Here is a 19,261-nt window from a genome sequence, read left to right as displayed (position 1 = left end):
ACAAGAAAAAATGATTTTCTCTATCAAAATTTTCGTCCATCCTTTCTGTAATAATAATAATGTAATAATATTACACGTCAAACTCAAGGCAAGGAGAATGAATCCAGTAATTTTATGTAGCCTGCAAGAGCATTAAATACCTATAGATGGCTCAAAACAAAATGTAATACAAAGTAACATTCAACAAAAACTAGACCACCTACAATATATGTTCTAACCATGACACACAGAAAAGCTGAATGCAAAGATCACCTCCAATCCAAGATTGAACCATTGTTTAGAACTAATGTGGTCTCCAAATTAATGAATTTATTTGCCCCTTTGATCATCTTGATCTTGACCTGTGTGTTTGATTTTTGTCTTTATTTGGTCATTTCTTCATTGGATTGTTTCCTTTCTGCTGTGTCTGATCCACTCCCATCCCATCAAAGACTATAAAAGAGTCCGAAGGTCTGTTGAGAACACAGATGCTTTTTAGTTTTGTGTTCGTTTTTTGCACTTGTTTTACGCTTTTGTTGTCTTAGAAAATAACCTGCTGCCATGTCACAGGTGGAGCAATGCGAACGAGTGGCAAACCTGGGGGCAGAAATGGATGAGAGGCAGCAGAGGCTTAAGAAGCCGAGGCGAAGTCAAGAGGAGCTAAAGGAGCTTCACAATACACGGTTAAATGAATGAGCCAGATTTAATTATGAACGGCCAAAAATAATTAATATTCTTTATTCATTTCTTTGAGCTGATACAAAGGGTCTTGCAACTTGTATTACTATTTTAAAATTATTTTTATGTTCCAGTGCCTCCAAGGCGTCGGCTAACTATGACCAGACCATTGAGATGGAAGGCGTGCGTGGCCTGTCCCCTGAGCCCCAGTTCCCTCACACTGTATGACTTTTCTCATGTCTTCTTACCAAACTCAACTACACTAAAATAATGCCTGAAACCCTTTTCTTTACAGATGTTGAGCGAGAGAAGAAAGCGAAAGGTTTGCATATCGATTTCTCGATCTGAAAAATGTAGCTGTGAACTCGATTATGGCTCCCATTGCAGATGAACTACATGAGCTTGAAGAAGTTTGTAGAGCGTCGTCCGCTTCCGCCGATCCCCCAGCACTGGCTGAACTCCATCGTGACCAGCCTTCCTACAAAGCTGAAAGACAGTCCAATGAAAAATGCAATCCTGGATCACCTCTGCACAGAGGTCAGCAAAAACTTCCTTGATGTGATCAAGAAGAACACAGGTATCAACAAGTTAGTCTGGTGTGGATTACAGAGTGGTGTATTCTGAAGAGCCCTTTCCTCCTTTGTTTAGTGGACACAATACTAAATGACCCGGAACTGAGTGACTCTGATTTCAGACTTTCGAAAGAACTAAAGTAAGACACAGGCAAACCCCCCCCCAAAACATATTAACATATTACATATGATATGACTCTTTTTTTAAACTTTTTTTTAGAATTCTTTTTTTCTCTCAAGCCCGGTACGATAGCTTCATCAAGGGTAGAAAAGCAACCGAAAAGTATCTGCACATCCTTCATCCAGTCATGCTGACGCTGCTGGATATCTGTCACTCAACCTTCTCGTCCTTGCTGCTGGTCAACTTTTCGCACTACAGGTGAGCTCATACCAATATAGCTGAATTGCTGTCATCATTGCTATTAAATTTTGCGGTCTAGAGTTTCAGGGCCTTTCGACTGTATCGATCTTCTTAATAAAATCAAAAAGGACTGTAAAAAGGAGGAGGAGCATATTATGCACACCTGGTTTCCAAAGGTTATTCACTCGCTGACAAGCAAGGAAACGTTGAATGGAGTACCTGAAGTTCAAATAGAGGCCTTCTACAATTGTGCATCGACTCTTCTCTCTAATCAGGTGAGACTGAAACTGTTAAAGACAATGGTTAAGTTAAGAAGATCATTTTCTTATTCACAAAGTTTGACCAATGATCTGAGGGACTCTTGTTCTTGCTGGTCCACTTCTTCTGAGGTTGTGGATGCTGCATTCTAGTGGTACATCTTCAAGCTCTCTTTGTGGAGTATTTAGGGCATATTCTTTTCAGGGCCTCCTGGGTCTGCTTCCTTTCCAGATGTCCAAGGCCCTTAGCCGAGCTTGAAGATGTCCAGAAACTTGCGGAGATAACTCATTTTCACCCCAGGTCCTTGTCATTTCATTCTCTACCAAAGCACAGTGAGAGTAGAATCATTCTGATGGCGCATTTATGCTCCCTTTATGTACGAAATTGTACTGTCATGCATTCTTTTCGTCAAAGGTTTATGACAACGACAAACTCCAAAATACTGAGTGACTGTGGAAGAAGTATTGATAAAGTGCCTCTTGCACAAAAGAGGAAAACAGAGGCAGCATTATAGAAGGCAGTGGTCAGTTAAACATCGGACTTTCCACCATTGTTATGTCTTCTTTGTGTCTCATTTGAGCGACATATCGGGTAGTAACAGCAACACTGCCACTGTTGTTTCCAGTGGTATTGCTCCGTTTGGCCCTTAAGCTTTGTGGAAACGTGCAGAACTACTCACTCGCAAACTAGTGCTTTGGAAACAATTCAACCAGGATTATAATTACAGCAGAGCATTCAAAAGTTTTGTATTTCACCTACTCCCCATTGGGTCCGACATTTCCTCCCTACGATATACACTCTGAAAACTTGCTCCAGAATGGACACCTTCGGAAGTTTACTAATGGAGTGGATTGACTGACTTGTGTTTGTTTCAATTTTAGCTAAAATCGCTTCTTGAGAAAAACATAGACGAGTTTGTCAGCTTGTTCCAATCCTGTGGTGACTGCTGTTCGCCCCTGTACCACATGGCTTTGACTTTCAAGGAAGAGGTGATGAACATTTGTCCGACCCTGCAAGAGCTGGAGGCAGCTGTTTTTGAAATTCGCAGTGCCATCACCAACACTCTGCAGGTACGGTTATTACATATAGTTAAGATGATGATTAGATGCTAACTGACCCATCATGGCAACCGACAGACGGTACAGACAGTTCAGTCATGGCTGGCCCCGGCAACAATCATGTACGTCGACGCCAAGGTTGCCGATCACATCCTGGCCCGGGCAACAAACACTGTGCAGAGAATCGTACGCAAGAATCTGGAGAAACCGAATAAGCATTTCCAAAATTATGGTATGAATCATATTTTGGAAAAGTATGTATGAGCACACAAGATAATTCTGATGTGTCTTGCAGTTAAAAAGTACAAATGGCTGGTCGATGGAACTGCAGAAGCACAAGTCAAAAAGTTTGTTGAAGAAGAGCACTCATTTGATGAATATATCGAGGTACCCTCTATCAGTCCATGCATCCATCGACAGAGCGATCCATTTATCCATCCCTTTGACCCATCATCCCTCCATCAACCAATCCATCCATCCTCCAATCCATCCATCCGTCAGTCCATTCATCCATTCACAGATCAATCTATCAGTCAAATCCATCGGTCAATCCATCCATCCATCCTTCCATCGACGGATCGATCCATCATCCATCCATAATATTAATGTCCTTTGCAGCGGGTGGAAAAGTTCTGTGCCCTGTCAAAGAAGATACTGGACCGTCCAGACCAACTCAACTACACCATGGTGCATCTGAACTGCGAGGAGCTGAAGCAAAGTCTGGTAAACAAGGCAAAGTACTTTGCTGGAGAACTTCTCAATGAAATGATGTGCAACCACCGCAAGATGAATTTACAGTACGTTGCAGATCCTAAAGACTTTTATTTCCATTCCATATAAATCAAAAAGATGTTTATTTATTGTTAAAAGTATCTGCTCTGAATTCGAAACCATCCGAGAGACAGCTTTGAAGGTACCAGAAAATACGGACGACATAATCGAACTGATTGGTTACACTGAACGCACCAAAACACAAACGATCGCTTTGCTCAAGGAAAAACTAACGGTAAACTTTGACCTTTTAGCATTTTAAATGTGCATGCAAGTATCACTGTCTGCATCTTGTGTTCCGACAGGACGCGTCATACCGAGCAATCTATCTACTCGACTTCCACATCATGGATTCAACAGATCTGAAGCTGAATTCTACAGTGTTCCTCTGGCCTCTGAAAATGCCCGATATTTTTGACTGTAACATGGAGGTGAGTGTTCCTGGTTGTGAAACGGCAATGGACGTTGTTTCATGTGTAATGATCTGTGTTGAACAGGTGGTGCAGAGGGCCAAAGAGAAAGGGAAGAAGGATCTAATCGAAAGGAGGCAGGCGTTCGTCGCCCATTTAGCGAAGCTAGGAGAGAGCATTGAAGTGTTGCCTTACTGTTCTGAACTGTCTTTGATGAAGCAGGTATTTTCCCCCAAGATAGTTTTTATCAGTCTTCCCCTCCACTTGACTAATTGAAGACTTGTCCCTTACTGATAGTACATGGCCGAAGTCACAACCTTTCAGAAAACTGTCCTGGAGGCTGACGAGGAAATCATCTACATCAACAAGGAAGAGGAGTTTTATGAATTTGAGCAAACGTTCTACCCAGAAACTCAAGTCATCAAAGAAACCATCGAGCCCTATCAAAAGCTTTTTGGATTTATCCTGAACTGGCAGGCGACTGAGAAAAGGTGGTCCAATTTCAAACGGTCGTGAGTTGTTTCACTAAACATGACTCTTGTTTTTTGCATAGATGGATGGACGGGTCCTTTGACGAACTGGACGGCGAAAGCATGGCGGGAAAAGTGGATGAATTTTTCCGAGAAATGTTTAAGATGATGAAGTTTTTTCAACTGAAACCATGGCCGCCAGAGGGAGAGAAGAATCCGAAGACACCAAAGCCACAGCCTGATGAGGTGAAAAGCAAGAAGCTGAGTCCCACCATGGAGTTGTGCACCACTGTCATGGAGCAGATAAAGGCGTTTAAGGTGCTGCTTTAATGGATTTATTGTCAGATGTGCTTGCTTAAAACCATTCTGTACTTAATTGTGTGTTACTTTCTATTTGTAGGAATACATCCCAGTTGTGTGCATCCTGTGCAATCAAGGAATGAGACCACGTCATTGGGAAAAAATGTCCCAAATTGTGGGCTTTGACCTGACGCCAGATGAAAGCACCACACTACGCTCAGTTCTACAAAAGAATCTGACGTCTTATTTAGAGCCATTAGAGTCCATCAGTGCCGCGGCAACTAAAGTAAGGGTCACTCATTCTTTAACACGCTGCTTTTTTTTTTACGACTTTTTGGTGTTGTATTTGTCAGGAGTTTTCACTGGAGAAGGCAATGCAGGTGATGCTAACTGTTTGGAATGGCGTATCCTTCCACCACCAACCCTATCGAGAAACCGGAGTGTCAATCCTGACAGCAGTGGATGAGATCCAGACCATGCTCGATGACCAGATTGTGAAGACTCAAACCATGAGGAGCTCTCCCTTCATCAAGCCCTTTGAAACAGAAATCAGAGTAAGTTAAAGACATGTTGAAAAATTTGAACGCAGACAGTGACAAATGTTTTTTCTCTGCAGGAGTGGGAGGCACGCTTCCTGTACATGCAAGAAACAATTGATGAGTGGCTGAAGATGCAGGCTTCCTGGCTCTACCTGGAGCCCATCTTCTCCTCTCAGGACATCATGCAGCAGATTCCAGAGGAGGGGAAACTCTTTCAAACTGTGGACAAGAACTGGAAAGAGATCATGAAGCACTGTATCAAAGACCCTCAGGTTGTTGTTTGTCAAAGAGCACGATAAAAATTGGTCAGGAACGGACTGTTGATAAGTGATTTCACAATGTAGATTCTGGAGGCAACAGCGATGCCTGGTTTGTTAGATAAACTGCAACACTCAAATGGTCTCCTCGATGTCATCATGAAAGGTCTGAATGCTTATCTGGAAAAGAAGCGTCTCTTCTTTCCAAGGTACAGACATTCATACTGTGCATTCATAGACATGATTTAATGCTTGTTTGGCGAAACCACCAGGTTCTTCTTCCTGTCCAATGATGAGATGTTGGAAATCCTGTCGGAGACCAAGGATCCTTTGCGAGTACAACCCCATTTGAAAAAGTGTTTTGAGGGTATTTCCAAACTGGACTTCCTTCCTAATCTGGATATCCAGGCAAGAAATGATTTCCAATGTAATCCATATTTTGGGTGTCTAACAATGCCCAAATTAATATAATGTTCATTCTACAGGCCATGTATAGCAGTGAGGGAGAGCGTGTGGCGTTGATCGACCTCATATCGACAGCTGAAGCCAGGGGAGCCGTGGAGAAGTGGCTGGTGCAGGTGGAAGACTTGATGCTGCGCAGCGTCAGAGATGTCATCGCGCGTTCCAGATTGGTGAGGTCACTTTAAACGCACCTGACACAAACTTTTAAATAAAAATTAGAAAAGCAGAGTCAGTGCATACCTCAATTTTTTTTCATGCGTATTTCTCAAATTTTCAATTCCAGGCCTATGCTGAGACTAAAAGAAGCCAGTGGGTGAAGGAGTGGCCTGGGCAGGTGGTTCTCTGCACCTCTCAGATTTACTGGACAACAGAAGTGCATGAAGCCATCAGATATGGTCCGGGTGTAAGTTCGTGATCGCAATTTTTTGGAATAACTAGATCAAAGATTATTAAAACAGTGAAAACATGCATCAACTCTAGGGTTTAGAGAAGTACTATGATGAGCTACAGAGCCAGCTGAATGACATTGTGGAACTGGTGAGAGGGAAACTGGCCAAGCAAACACGAACCACTCTTGGAGCTCTGGTCACCATTGACGTTCACGCCAGGGACGTTGTCATGGAGCTCATTGAGAAAGGTGTGTTCTGATTGAAAGGTGCTGCCGGGTGGGAAGCTAATCATTTTTTTATCAGGTGTTTCCAAAGAATCAGACTTCCAGTGGCTCGCACAGCTCCGATATTACTGGGCCACCGATAACGTCCGTGTCCGCATCATTAACTGTGACGTGAAGTACGCCTATGAGTACCTGGGGAACTCCCCACGCTTGGTCATCACCCCCCTGACGGACAGATGCTACAGAACACTGGTAACGCAGAAAGATAATCCTAAAAACACATGGTAATTAACATTAAAACCATTGTTTCTGTTAAAGATTGGGGCGTTTTACCTGAATTTAGGGGGGGCTCCTGAGGGTCCTGCTGGAACTGGAAAGACTGAAACCACCAAGGATCTTGCCAAAGCCCTGGCTGTGCAGTGTGTGGTCTTCAACTGCTCCGATGGGTTGGATTACCTGGCAATGGGCAAAGTATGATGGTCAGAATTCTCTGCACTTGTGTCTCACTGTCACACTGAGCTTGCCACCGTCATTCCAGTTCTTCAAAGGCCTGGCTTCATCTGGCGCCTGGGCCTGCTTTGATGAATTCAATCGCATCGAGCTTGAGGTGTTGTCTGTGGTGGCGCAGCAGGTCCTCTGCATCCAGAGAGCCATTGAGCTGAAGTTAGACTACTTTGATTTTGAGGGCACCATGTTGAAGCTTAACCCCAACTGTTTTGTGTCAATCACGATGAATCCAGGCTACGCAGGACGATCAGAGCTTCCAGACAATCTTAAGGTAAAATTAAAATGAAAAAAATGTGTTTTTATTTTTCCATTTCAATTGAAATACCTTTGCGCTCCTTAGGTTCTGTTCCGAACTGTCGCCATGATGGTTCCTAACTATGCATTGATCGCAGAGATCTCACTGTATTCGTACGGCTTCTTAAACGCCAAGCCTCTCTCTGTCAAGATCGTGATGACCTACAGGCTTTGTTCTGAGCAGCTGTCGTCCCAGTTCCACTACGATTACGGCATGCGGGCTGTGAAAGCTGTTCTTGTGGCCGCCGGAAACCTGAAGCTCAGTTTCCCTGATGAGAACGAAGACATATTGGTACTCAAGATTTATTCATTTGACAGCTGGACTGAATGAATATTTGATCAACTCTGGCTCCTCCTTTTGAATAGCTGTTGAGATCCATCAAAGATGTCAACGAACCAAAGTTTCTCGCCCATGACATTCCATTGTTTAATGGAATCACGAGTGACTTGTTTCCTGGGATCACACTTCCTGAGGCAGACTACAGGGTCAGATATGAATTCATGGATGATACTCATGACTTCTAATAATGCAACATATTTTTCTACAGTTGTTTTTGGAGGCCGCTGAAGAGTGCTGCAGAAACCATAATGTCCAGGCCACCGACGTCTTCTTGCAGAAGATGATCCAGACATATGAAATGATGATCGTCAGACACGGGTTGGTGATGCTTAAGTTTCATTACGGTTTTTAAAATGATATATTTGTGAACATGACAGGTTCATGCTGGTGGGAGAACCATTTGCAGGAAAGACAAAAGTACTGCATGTCTTAGCCGATACACTGACACTAATGAACGACAAGGGATACGGCGAGGAAGAGAAGATTGTCTATAGGACCTTGAATCCAAAGTCCATCACCATGGGGCAACTCTTCGGGCAGTTTGATCTGGTGTCCCATGAGGTACTCAAACATCTCTGCCATTTTCATGAGAAGAAGATTCTGACTTTGTCTCTGACATCAGTGGACAGATGGGATTGTGGCGAACACTTTCCGTGAGTTTGCTTCATCTGAGACTCCGGACCGCAAATGGGTTGTGTTCGATGGGCCTATTGACACTCTGTGGATCGAGAGCATGAACACTGTGCTGGATGACAACAAAAAGGTACAGAGTCATTTTGTATTTATGATGTGCTCTGGTGGTGGAGTCAGGACTGCAGACTGCAGTCTCTCTTCTGGCCATGGAAATGGATCATGCCTGGGCATTCCAACATGAGCCCCTCATCATCACAAATTGTATTTTTTCCAGCTATGCTTGATGAGTGGAGAGATCATCCAAATGTCCAATCAAATGAGCTTGATTTTTGAAGCCATGGATTTGTCCCAGGCCTCGGTAAGTCCTTCTTTTTGTTCGCTGAATGATTGAGCAACAAAATGTGTTATCGCTTCGCAGCCAGCAACCGTCAGTCGATGTGGTATGATCTATATGGAACCATCTCAGTTGGGCTGGGAGCCCCTGGTGATCTCCTGGATAAACAAGCTTCCCAAAATCCTCAGGAAAAGAGAGAACCCCAAACTGCTGATGGGACTGTTCCACTGGCTACTGCCGCCAGCTTTTAGGGTGTTGAGTAAATACTGCAGAGTAAGTTTCACCTGGACATCAGGAGGCATTGATACAAGTGTGTAAATGAAAGTTTTTCGTTCACAGGAGGTTGTCCCTACTGGGACCAGTAATACAGTGACGTCTCTGTGTCGACTCTTCGAGATGCTTCTCACTGAACCTCTGGAATTAGAGCCTGATCCCAAAACTTTACGTGTTTGGATGATGGTAAAAAAATAAAATAAACAGACATTTTCTGCATTCTAGAAATGCTTTATTAATTTTTTTAAATCATAGGCAGCATTTGCGTTCTCACTGGTGTGGTCCATTGGTGGAAGCTGTGATGCGAAGAGCCGAGAGCACTTCAGTGATTTCTTAAAAGAGACTCTGGCAGGAAAGTCGGAAAGTCATCCCATCCCAGAGATTGTAGGCAAATGGGAATGTCCGTTGGAAGATAAAGGCATGGCATATGACTACTTCTTCGAGGTACCTTACTCTTCTACAATGCAACTTTCATTCGTAAAATGTAGCAGATGTTTCAACAATGCTAACTTCAATGACGTTGTTTTGTGTAGTTCAAAACTAAAGGGTTCAAATGGGTTCACTGGAATGAAGCAATTCCAGATAGTGACCTTGGAGACAAGAACACTAAAGTGCAGGAGATCATTGTTCCGACAATCGACACAGTTCGTTACACCTATTTGATGACTCTTTGTCTCAAATATGGAGTGTAAGTATTGTCTTGATACCAAAGTCAGTTTTCAGCCGGATTGCCAGTCAAACTTGATTTCATTTCAAGACCTCTACTGTTTGTGGGCCCCACTGGGACGGGAAAGTCAGTGTATGTGAAGGAGAAGTTGATGAACCACCTGGACCGGGAGCTTTATTTGCCCTTCTTCATCAACTTTTCAGCCAGAACGAGCGCCAACCAAACGCAGGTTGGAATGCATGAGATTGGAGATGTGTTTGCCCAATTTAATACAATAATTTGCCTCTTACAGAATATCATGATGTCCTGGTTGGATAAGAGAAGGAAAGGGGTCTTTGGTCCCCCGATGGGAAAGAAGTGTGTCATCTTTGTGGATGATATGAGCATGCCTGCTCTGGAGCAGTTTGGAGCTCAGCCTCCTGTGGAGCTGCTACGACAGTTTATAGACCATGGGAACTGGTACGAACCTACTAGAAATGATAGAAAAGCTAGAGACATAAAATACTTGTCCTGATAGGTATGACCTGAAGGACACCTCCAGAATCACCCTGGTGGACCTCCAGCTCATCTCAGCTATGGGTCCCCCTGGTGGAGGACGAAACGCTGTAACATCTCGATTCCTGCGTCACTTCAACATTGTCAGTATCAACGCCTTCAGTGATGACACAATGGTTCGCATCTTTTCAAACGTGGTGGCCTTCTATCTCAAAAATAACGCATTCCCTCCTGAGTATTTCACCGTGGGCAACCAAATAGTGACGGCCACTATGGAGGTAAGTCCTCTTGATCCTGTTGCTGCTTCCAAATTTGAATCACTTGGACGTCCACAGGTGTACAAGAAGGCGATGGAGAACTTGCTTCCCACTCCAGCAAAGTCCCACTACACTTTCAACCTCAGAGACTTCTCTCGTGTCATCCAAGGCTGTTTACTCTTGAAGAAGCAGTCACTGGAGAACAAACGCACTATGATACGGCTGTTTGTCCACGAGGTCTTCAGAGTGTATTACGACCGCCTCGTGGACGACCAAGATCGAGCGTGGCTCTACGAGCTGATCCAAGGCATCCTGAAGGATCATTTCAAAGAGTCATTTGACCAAGTGTTCGAACACCTGAAACAAGGAAACAAAGTAAGTCATGTATTTCCAGCGAGTTTAGTTTAAAAACTGAGTGAGATGTGTCTTAGTTGGTGGAGCAGGACTTGCTCAGTCTGCTGTTCGGTGACTACATGGAACCTGACCTTGAGGACGACGCACGCTTGTACATGGAGATTCCTTCCATGGACAGTTTTGCTGAGATTGTGGAAGGTTGTCTTGATGAATTCAACCAAACCCAACGGAATCGGATGTATCTTGTGATATTCCGGTAAGTAGGAAACTGTTACCAAAAATGTTATTTTGTTGTACCTGTCTCTCTCATAATTTTGTAGCTATGTGCTGGAGCATCTGTCACGCATCAGCCGTGTGCTAAAGCAGCCTGGAGGCAATGCTCTTCTTGTCGGGGTAGGAGGCAGCGGCCGCCAGTCCATCACCCGTTTGGCCGGGTTCATGGCCCACATGATAATATTTCAGCCTCAAATCTCAAAGAGCTATGGCATGCAGGAGTGGAGAGACGATCTTAAGGTGGGTGTGAAGGTGAGTGTTCAAGCTCAAACAGTGATTTCATGTGGTTCCTCATAACACAGATGCTGCTGAAAAACGCTGGGGTGAAAGGTCAGAAAACAGTATTCTTGCTAACTGATGCTCAGATTAAGGACGAGGCTTTTCTGGAAGACGTGGACAGTGTTTTGAACACCGGAGAAGTGCCCAATCTGTTTGCCAACGATGAGAAACAAGAGATTATGGAGGTATAAATACGTCAAAATGCATATCGAGAGACATGAATATGAATGAAACCTCTCTTTGCAGGCCGTACGTCCTCTTGCTCAGGCTGGGAACAAGACTTTGGAGTTAAGTCCGTTGACTCTATTTGCGTACTTTGTGGCTCGCTGCAGAGAAAACCTACACATCATTGTGGCCTTCAGTCCAATTGGAGATGCATTTAGAAACCGTTTGAGACAGTTCCCATCGTTGATCAACTGCTGTACCATTGACTGGTTCCAGGTAAAAATCTATAAATTATGACACGTTTTTCAGATGTTGATGCCTTCTCTTTTTATCTGTGCCTGAAGCCGTGGCCTGAGGAGGCTCTCGAGCGTGTGGCCAACTCTTTCCTGGAGTCACTGGAGATGGGTGACAATGAGAGACAAGAAGTTGTTTTGATCTGTAAAACATTCCACACGACTGCCAAAGACCTTTCAGCAAAGTCAGTATTTCAATGAAGATTAGAATTGTCAATTTTCCAGACAAACAGATGTGACGTGGTGGGATGTATTTTTGCCAGATTCTTGAGCGATTTAGGTCGACACAATTACGTGACTCCTACATCATATTTGGAGCTGATCGCAGCATTTCGTCAGCTACTCACTGAGAAAAGGAACGAAGTGTTAAAGGCGAAACAGAGGTACACCAACGGCCTGGACAAGCTGGCTTTTGCCGAATCACAGGTGCAAACCTCAACGTTGTTTTCCGAGGGGTGGAAAATGAAAAAACTCATTATCACTCTGGATGGTTTTAGGTTGGTGAGATGAAAAAGGAATTAATAGATTTGCAGCCCAAACTGGAAATTGCTAAAGTAGAGAACACCAATATGATGAAGGTAAAACGTGAAAATAAATGTTGGAGTTGAATGAAACAGATTACAAAAATGTATTTAATTGCATTTTTAGGTGATTGAAGTGGAGTCAGTGGAGGTGGAAGCCAAAAGTAAAATTGTCCGGGTCGATGAAGAGGCAGCAACTGTTAAAGCTAATGAGGCTTTAGCACTGAAGAATGAATGTGAAAGTGACTTGGCCGAGGCCATTCCGGTTCTAGAGGCTGCTCTTGCTGCCTTAAACACTGTGACAGTAAGCACTTTCCAAAAAAGTATTTGGATCATCATTGAAAAATGGGTTGAAATGTTCCCCTTTTCAGGCGTCTGATGTCACAATTGTGAAGTCGATGAAAAACCCCCCTGCTGGTGTGAAGCTGGTGATGTCAGCTGTCTGCGTCATGAAGGAAATCAAACCGGACAGGATCGCTGATCCAAACACGCCAGGAAAAAAGGTTGTTTTCTGAACCAAAATGTCTTTGAATATCTGTCTAGTTCTGAGCTTATTCTTTGGATTCCAGATCATGGACTACTGGGGTCCAAGCAAGAAGTTACTGGGTGATATGAACTTTCTGAGAGATCTTAAAGAATATGACAAAGATAATATTCCGGTGAGTCACAACAATGTGTTTCCATTAAGATAGTCAAGTGGCAAACCATGCTCATCTCTTAATATAAGGTCGCTGTGATGCAAAAGATCCGAAGTGAGTTTATCACTAACGAAGACTTCGACCCTGCAATCGTGGCTAAGGCCTCCTCCGCTGCTGCCGGACTCTGCAAGTGGATCAAAGCGATGGAGTCTTACGACAGGGTGGCAAAGGTAACGTTTATTTTTCTTGTTGTCGCCTTCATTCTTTCCATTAAATTCCATTTATCTGCTTTCATTTACCACTTGTGTTCCCAACAGGTTGTGGCTCCTAAAAAAGAGAAGCTTGCAGAGGCTGAGGAGTCCCTGGCTGCCACCATGGCCGTTCTGGAGGAAAAAAGAGCAGAACTAAAAGAGGTCATGGACCGTCTGGCTGCTCTTGAGAAGACCTTTCAGGAGAAAACGGAGGAGAAGGCACAGCTGGAGCAACAGGTGGAGATGTGTGCAAGGAAGTTGGAGAGAGCTGAGAAGCTCATTGGTGGTCTGGGTGGAGAGAAGACCAGGTCAGACTAATTTCTGGCTTTAAATTATAGTTCAAATACCTGTAAGTGTAGTTCAAATAATTGACTTTAAATGTTGTCCTTAGATGGTCCAATGCAGCGGATGATCTGCAGAACACATATGACAACCTGACTGGAGATGTTCTGATCTCAGCTGGGGTCATCTCCTACCTAGGTGCCTTCACTGCAGGATTTAGACAGGACATCACCAAGACATGGACTCAGTTGTGCCAAGTAAAGCGCTTTACAAAGAAATCCATCGAATCACTCCAATGTGGAATGTTTAAATTGTATTTCCCTCTGTAAATGTAGTCCAAGAACATCCCATCATCAGATGACTTCTCGCTCAGCAAGACTTTAGGAGATCCCATCAAAATCCGAGCTTGGAACATTGCTGGTCTTCCCAGTGATTCTTTCTCTGTGGACAATGGCGTTGTTGTCAGCAATTCACGTAGATGGTGAGGATCCCTTTCATTACAAACAGTTCAACATTCAACAGATCTGTCTGCTCCCCAGGCCCCTGATGATTGACCCTCAGGGTCAGGCCAACAAGTGGGTGAAGAACTCAGAGAAGGAGAACAACTTGAACGTGATCAAACTGACTGACGGGGACTACATGAGAACTCTGGAGAATGCCATTCAGTTCGGAACACCCTTGCTGTTGGAAAACGTCGGTGAGGAGCTGGACCCTTCACTGGAACCTCTACTGCTCAAGCAAACTTTTAAACAAGGTAGGGATGGCAATGTCAGGCGGGGTTTGATTCTCTTGTACTTTCAAGTGAATGGTTTTATTCCCTCCTCAAGGTGGTGTTGAGTGTATCCGGCTGGGGGAGAATGTGATTGAGTACTCCTTCAATTTCCGCTTCTACATTACAACCAAGCTGAGGAACCCCCATTATCTACCAGAACTGGCGACCAAAGTCACCTTGCTCAATTTCATGATCACCCCAGAGGGTTTGGAGGATCAGCTGCTGGGAATCGTGGTGGCAAAAGAAAGGTAACACCAATGTTGTGTGGTTTCATTGTCGGTTCAGCTGAGCACCTGTGTCACGCCAGACCAGAGCTGGAGGAGGAGAGAAACGCTCTGATCTTGCAGTCGGCGGAAAACAAACGGCAGCTGAAGGAAATCGAGGACAAGATTTTGATGACACTTCAGTCGTCAGAGGGCAACATCCTTGAAGATGAGAGCGCCATTCAGATCTTGGACTCTGCCAAGATCATGTCCAATGAGATCAGCCAAAAACAGCAGGCAAGTGGCGCAACACATGTAACCGCGATATAAGCATATAACAAAGAGGATTCTTGTCCTTAGATCGCAGAGAAAACTGAGATCAAGATTGCTGAGTCAAGAGAGGGCTACAGATCAGTTGCCAACCACTCATCCATTCTGTTCTTCACCATTGCCGACCTCACCAACATTGATCCCATGTACCAGTATTCTCTCACTTGGTTTGTCAACCTCTACATCAAGTCTATCCAAGACAGGTAAGAATCATGCGAGCATGACTGCTTACACATGCTCACCATTTCCTGATCATGAATCACACAGTTCATCTTGTGATTATAACTCAGATTGCTTTAGTTTGAATGAGAAACACAATGCCCTAGATTTGCTCAGAGTTTCCCCCAAAATGTCCTCTGAGCTTTAAACTCGTAGTTTTCAATTTGCCTGTCCATTTACTCTGCCACACCTCCAATAAATGGAGCATGCAGGTTGAATTGCAGCCAACATCTCTCTTTGTTACTAATGGAACTGCTCCCCGGAGGCAAGGGACTTTAGTCTATGAGCAGAAAAAAGTATTTAAAAAATTCCTCCTCCCCCAGCTATCTGGTGATGTTTCTCTTTGATGCCATTTTTTTCTGACGTCTACTCCCAATTCATCCATGCGTGCAAGGTGTTTTCTTCATCTTCATCCTTGATTTCAGCAAAAAATCGAAGCACCTGGATAAAAGGCTACGGATATTGACGGATCACTTCACCTACAACCTGTACAGCAACGTCTGCCGCTCTCTGTTTGAGAAGGATAAACTGCTTTTCTCCTTTCTGCTCTGCTGCAATCTGCTCCTGTAAGCCCTTGTTTCCATTACCTTAGTCTTTTGAATCTTTTGAATTGAGATAACTCAACTCTTTGCTTCAATTTAGAGCAAAAAAGGACATTGAGTATGGTGACTTGATGTTTTTCCTGACTGGAGGAGTGGGTCTGCAGAACACACTTGCGAACCCTGACCCCAGCTGGCTCCAAGAAAAGAGCTGGGATGAGATTTGTAGAGCAAGCGATCTCCCTGGATTGCAAGGAATCAAGTAAAGACTTGACATCTGAATGTGGGAACAGACTTTATTGGGAGTAATCATGTGTCGAATTTATTCTGTAGGGAAGCATTCATGAAGAATGCAGCAGACTTCAGACCCATTTATGAAAGCAAGGACCCCTGTAACGCCCCTGTGCCATCGCCGTGGTGCACCAAGCTCAATGAACTGCAGCAGATGATCATCGTCCGCTGCCTCAGACCTGACAAAATAGTCCCAGCTGTGGTCAAGTATGTCACCATCAAGCTGGGGAAGAAGTTTGTGCAGCCGCCACCTTTCGACCTGACCAAGAGCTACCTGGACTCCAATGCCACCATCCCGCTTGTGTTCGTGTTGTCCCCTGGAGCCGATCCTATGGCGAGTAAGTCCTTGTGAGTCTGACAGTTCTGTTCATTTAAGATACTGTGAAATCTCCTTTAGGCTTGCTGAAGTTTGCAACTGACAAGAGCATGGGCGAATCCAAGTTCCAGTCCATCTCTCTAGGCCAGGGTCAAGGACCCATTGCTGCCAAAATGATCAACTCTGCCATGCAGGATGGAACGTGGGTGTGTTTGCAGAACTGCCACTTGGCTGTTTCCTGGATGTCCAAGCTGGAGAAAATATGCGAAGATTTCAACCCGACAACATGCCATCCGGACTTCCGTCTGTGGCTCACGAGCTACCCTTCACCCAAGGTAATAGTCTGAGTCAGCAAATATACAACATTGTGCACTGAAATCTTCTGACATCAGTTTCCAGTGACCATCCTTCAGAATGGGGTGAAGATGACCAATGAACCACCCACTGGTCTTCGGCTTAACTTGCTCCAGTCTTACGTGACAGATCCTTTGTCTGACCCAAACTTTTTCAACAACTGCCCAGACAAGGAACTGGTGAGTTCACAGAAAAACAAATTAGGAAGCGAATTGCGCCCTTCGTCGTGAGCGTTTTGTGTCAACGTGATCATCTAGTGTAAGGTGCAATCTCATTTTTGATTGCAGATTTGGGAGAAGCTTCTGTATGGCTTGTGCTTTTTTCATGCTATTGTTCAAGAGAGGAAGAAGTTCGGTCCCCTCGGTTGGAATATCCCCTACGGCTTCAATGAGTCCGACCTTCGGATCAGTATCAGACAACTGCAGGTAAACTCTTTTACAAGGTAAGTCAGAGGAAAGGCTTCATCTAGTCATGTTTCATTCCAGTTGTTTGTCAACGAATATGATGAAGTTCCCTTTGAGGCCATAAGCTATCTAACCGGAGAGTGCAACTACGGAGGACGTGTGACAGATGACTGGGACCGACGGCTGCTGCTAACCATGCTGGCTAACTTCTACAACCAGGATGTCATTGAGAAACCACGCTACATGTTCTCACCTAGTGGTGACTACTACTCTCCTCCTAAATCTGCCTATGACGATTATGTGAAATTCATCAAGGTAACCACTTTAAAATGTGATATACAGACACATCATTTAACTATCTTTTAGATTGTCACCCCCAAAACTTATTTTGTCACCCTCTTAGGGACTCCCTCTTGCACAGCTACCTGAAGTATTTGGGATGCACGAGAACGCAGATATTTCCAAAGATATTCAGCAAACCAAATTGTTATTTGACTCACTGCTTCTCACTCAAGGAGGTGGCAGTAAAGGAGGATCAAGTTCAGGGGGCGACAGCGCCCTCTATGACATCGCCAATGACATCTTGACAAAGGTATAATCAGACTGCTTATTAAAAGTAGTCTCCTCCCTCGAGTCTTTCAAAAACCAGAGTGTACCGATATATTAGCCTGTATAATACAGCCTCTGTTCACAGTTGCCTCCCAATTTTGACACCGAGGCAGCTCTTGAGAAGTATCCCGTACTCTACGAAGAGAGTATGAATACGGTACTAGTTCAAGAAATGGAGCGCTACAACACGTAAGACCCACAACATGGAAGTCCAAATCTTTACCACGATCCTTAATGTCTTGTGTTTTTTAAAGGCTGACCAGCACTCTGCGTGTTAGCCTGCAGAACTTGTTGAAGGCCATCAAGGGTTTGGTGGTGATGGACGCAGAGCTAGAAGCAATCGCTGGCTCTTTGCTCGTAGGCAAAGTTCCAGAGAGGTGGGCCAAGCGCTCGTATCCGAGTCTCAAACCTTTGGGGAGCTACATCACTGACTTTCTTCTCAGACTTAAGTTTTTACAGGTAGCCTTTAACGCCCAATGATGTCATCAGTGCAAGGATTTGATCTTCTTTCTTCACCTTTGTCTCAGGTTTGGTTTGAAAGCACTAAGCCCAACGTTTTCTGGTTGTCGGGCTTCTTCTTCACGCAGGCCTTTCTGACTGGAGCGATGCAGAACTACGCCAGGAAATATCAGATCCCCATTGATCTCTTGAGCTTTGATTTTGAGGTTCTGCTTGTTAAATGACACTGATTTTTTTTTTTTTTCTTGACTCAACGTTGTGATTATTTTTGGAATTTCATCGCCCAGGTTCTTCCTCTTGATGATTCTGACTCTTGTCCTGATGATGGTGTCTACACCAACGGGTTGTTTCTGGATGGAGCACGTTGGGACAAAAAAAGGTGAGATCAACTCTGATGTTCTACCTTTCTTTGGTATCTTTGACTCATTATTGATTTTACTTGTCTAAACAGTGGAGTTCTTGGCGAGCAGTTTCCAAAAATCCTTTTTGATACGATGCCCATCATTTGGATTAAACCCAGTGAGTCAGCGTGCTTCATCCTCCTGTTTACATCTTTTAATATATTCATTAATTGACTATTTCTTCTGATTCAAGCTCAGAAAATCAACAGTGACCAACCTCGGATGCTGTACATGTGTCCGCTCTACAAGACCAGCGAGAGGAAGGGCACCCTCTCCACGACAGGCCACTCCACAAACTACATCATTTCACTGACGTTGCCCACGAGCCAACCCCCTCAACACTGGATCAAGAGAGGCGTTGCTTTGCTCTCTCAACTTGATGATTGAGGAGCAGGACTCAACTCTGCTCCATTTCGGCCTCTTTGTAAATAAGAAGCACTGACTTAAATTGTATGCAGTGTAACAATAACAAAGCCATGAATCCATTGTATTGGAGGACATTGAAACAAACGCTGATTCATCCATAAACATCCATTTAAAATCCAAATAGACGTTTGCACTTCTGGTTGTTTTTTCTGGTCAAGAAAGATTCACCACCCTGGTTTATTTTTATGTATAAAAAGCTAGTGTAACCATTCCTTCTTTTATTGATGTCGTGGTGCACAAATACAATTTTATATTATTATTTTTGAGTGTATATTTTATTCGTTTATTCGTTGTTCAATCAATAAAAGTGTCCTGATAATTTGATCATATACACACAGTATGTCATACAGCATC

General features: G+C 44.0%; 1 protein-coding gene across 3 annotated transcripts; it reads left to right on the top strand.

The window, feature by feature from the left end:
* The first annotated feature begins 490 nt into the window (after nucleotides 1-490).
* LOC128749274 (dynein axonemal heavy chain 12-like) lies at nucleotides 491-19,165 on the top strand. Of its 3 annotated transcripts, XM_053848689.1 has the most exons (73): nucleotides 491-662; nucleotides 792-879; nucleotides 953-979; nucleotides 1,045-1,234; nucleotides 1,306-1,369; nucleotides 1,450-1,608; nucleotides 1,670-1,865; nucleotides 2,730-2,918; nucleotides 2,985-3,138; nucleotides 3,202-3,293; nucleotides 3,525-3,703; nucleotides 3,777-3,912; nucleotides 3,983-4,108; nucleotides 4,175-4,309; nucleotides 4,385-4,578; nucleotides 4,641-4,875; nucleotides 4,958-5,143; nucleotides 5,211-5,411; nucleotides 5,474-5,668; nucleotides 5,741-5,862; nucleotides 5,926-6,061; nucleotides 6,139-6,285; nucleotides 6,399-6,518; nucleotides 6,596-6,752; nucleotides 6,808-6,980; nucleotides 7,047-7,199; nucleotides 7,267-7,506; nucleotides 7,576-7,821; nucleotides 7,896-8,015; nucleotides 8,078-8,187; nucleotides 8,247-8,430; nucleotides 8,492-8,632; nucleotides 8,777-8,860; nucleotides 8,921-9,109; nucleotides 9,176-9,295; nucleotides 9,365-9,553; nucleotides 9,643-9,797; nucleotides 9,867-10,005; nucleotides 10,069-10,235; nucleotides 10,294-10,549; nucleotides 10,607-10,903; nucleotides 10,960-11,138; nucleotides 11,203-11,395; nucleotides 11,458-11,619; nucleotides 11,681-11,875; nucleotides 11,944-12,077; nucleotides 12,156-12,318; nucleotides 12,390-12,470; nucleotides 12,541-12,717; nucleotides 12,785-12,916; nucleotides 12,983-13,072; nucleotides 13,141-13,281; nucleotides 13,369-13,610; nucleotides 13,694-13,841; nucleotides 13,920-14,065; nucleotides 14,124-14,338; nucleotides 14,412-14,604; nucleotides 14,664-14,856; nucleotides 14,920-15,092; nucleotides 15,534-15,674; nucleotides 15,751-15,909; nucleotides 15,981-16,276; nucleotides 16,336-16,589; nucleotides 16,647-16,787; nucleotides 16,896-17,033; nucleotides 17,094-17,327; nucleotides 17,416-17,604; nucleotides 17,707-17,810; nucleotides 17,876-18,080; nucleotides 18,149-18,286; nucleotides 18,368-18,459; nucleotides 18,532-18,599; nucleotides 18,675-19,165. In XM_053848689.1, the coding sequence occupies exons 1-73, from the start codon at nucleotides 541-543 to the stop codon at nucleotides 18,866-18,868; spliced, it is 11,823 nt and encodes a 3,940-aa protein (XP_053704664.1). In that variant the 5' UTR covers nucleotides 491-540; the 3' UTR covers nucleotides 18,869-19,165. The 3 variants fall into 3 exon arrangements, with proteins under 3 accessions (XP_053704664.1, XP_053704665.1, XP_053704666.1); XM_053848690.1 differs by lacking the exon at nucleotides 3,777-3,912 and having other exon boundaries at nucleotides 3,525-3,629; XM_053848691.1 differs by lacking the exons at nucleotides 491-662; nucleotides 792-879; nucleotides 953-979; ... (3 more) ...; nucleotides 1,670-1,865; nucleotides 2,730-2,918 and having other exon boundaries at nucleotides 2,991-3,138; nucleotides 3,202-3,253.
* Nucleotides 19,166-19,261: the final 96 nt, after the last annotated feature.

The sequence above is a fragment of the Synchiropus splendidus genome, chromosome 18, assembly GCF_027744825.2.
Source record: "Synchiropus splendidus isolate RoL2022-P1 chromosome 18, RoL_Sspl_1.0, whole genome shotgun sequence".
Lineage (NCBI taxonomy): Eukaryota > Metazoa > Chordata > Actinopteri > Syngnathiformes > Callionymidae > Synchiropus > Synchiropus splendidus.
The sequence above is the reverse complement of the archived record's forward strand: the minus strand, read 5'-3'. Positions and strand labels throughout refer to the sequence as shown.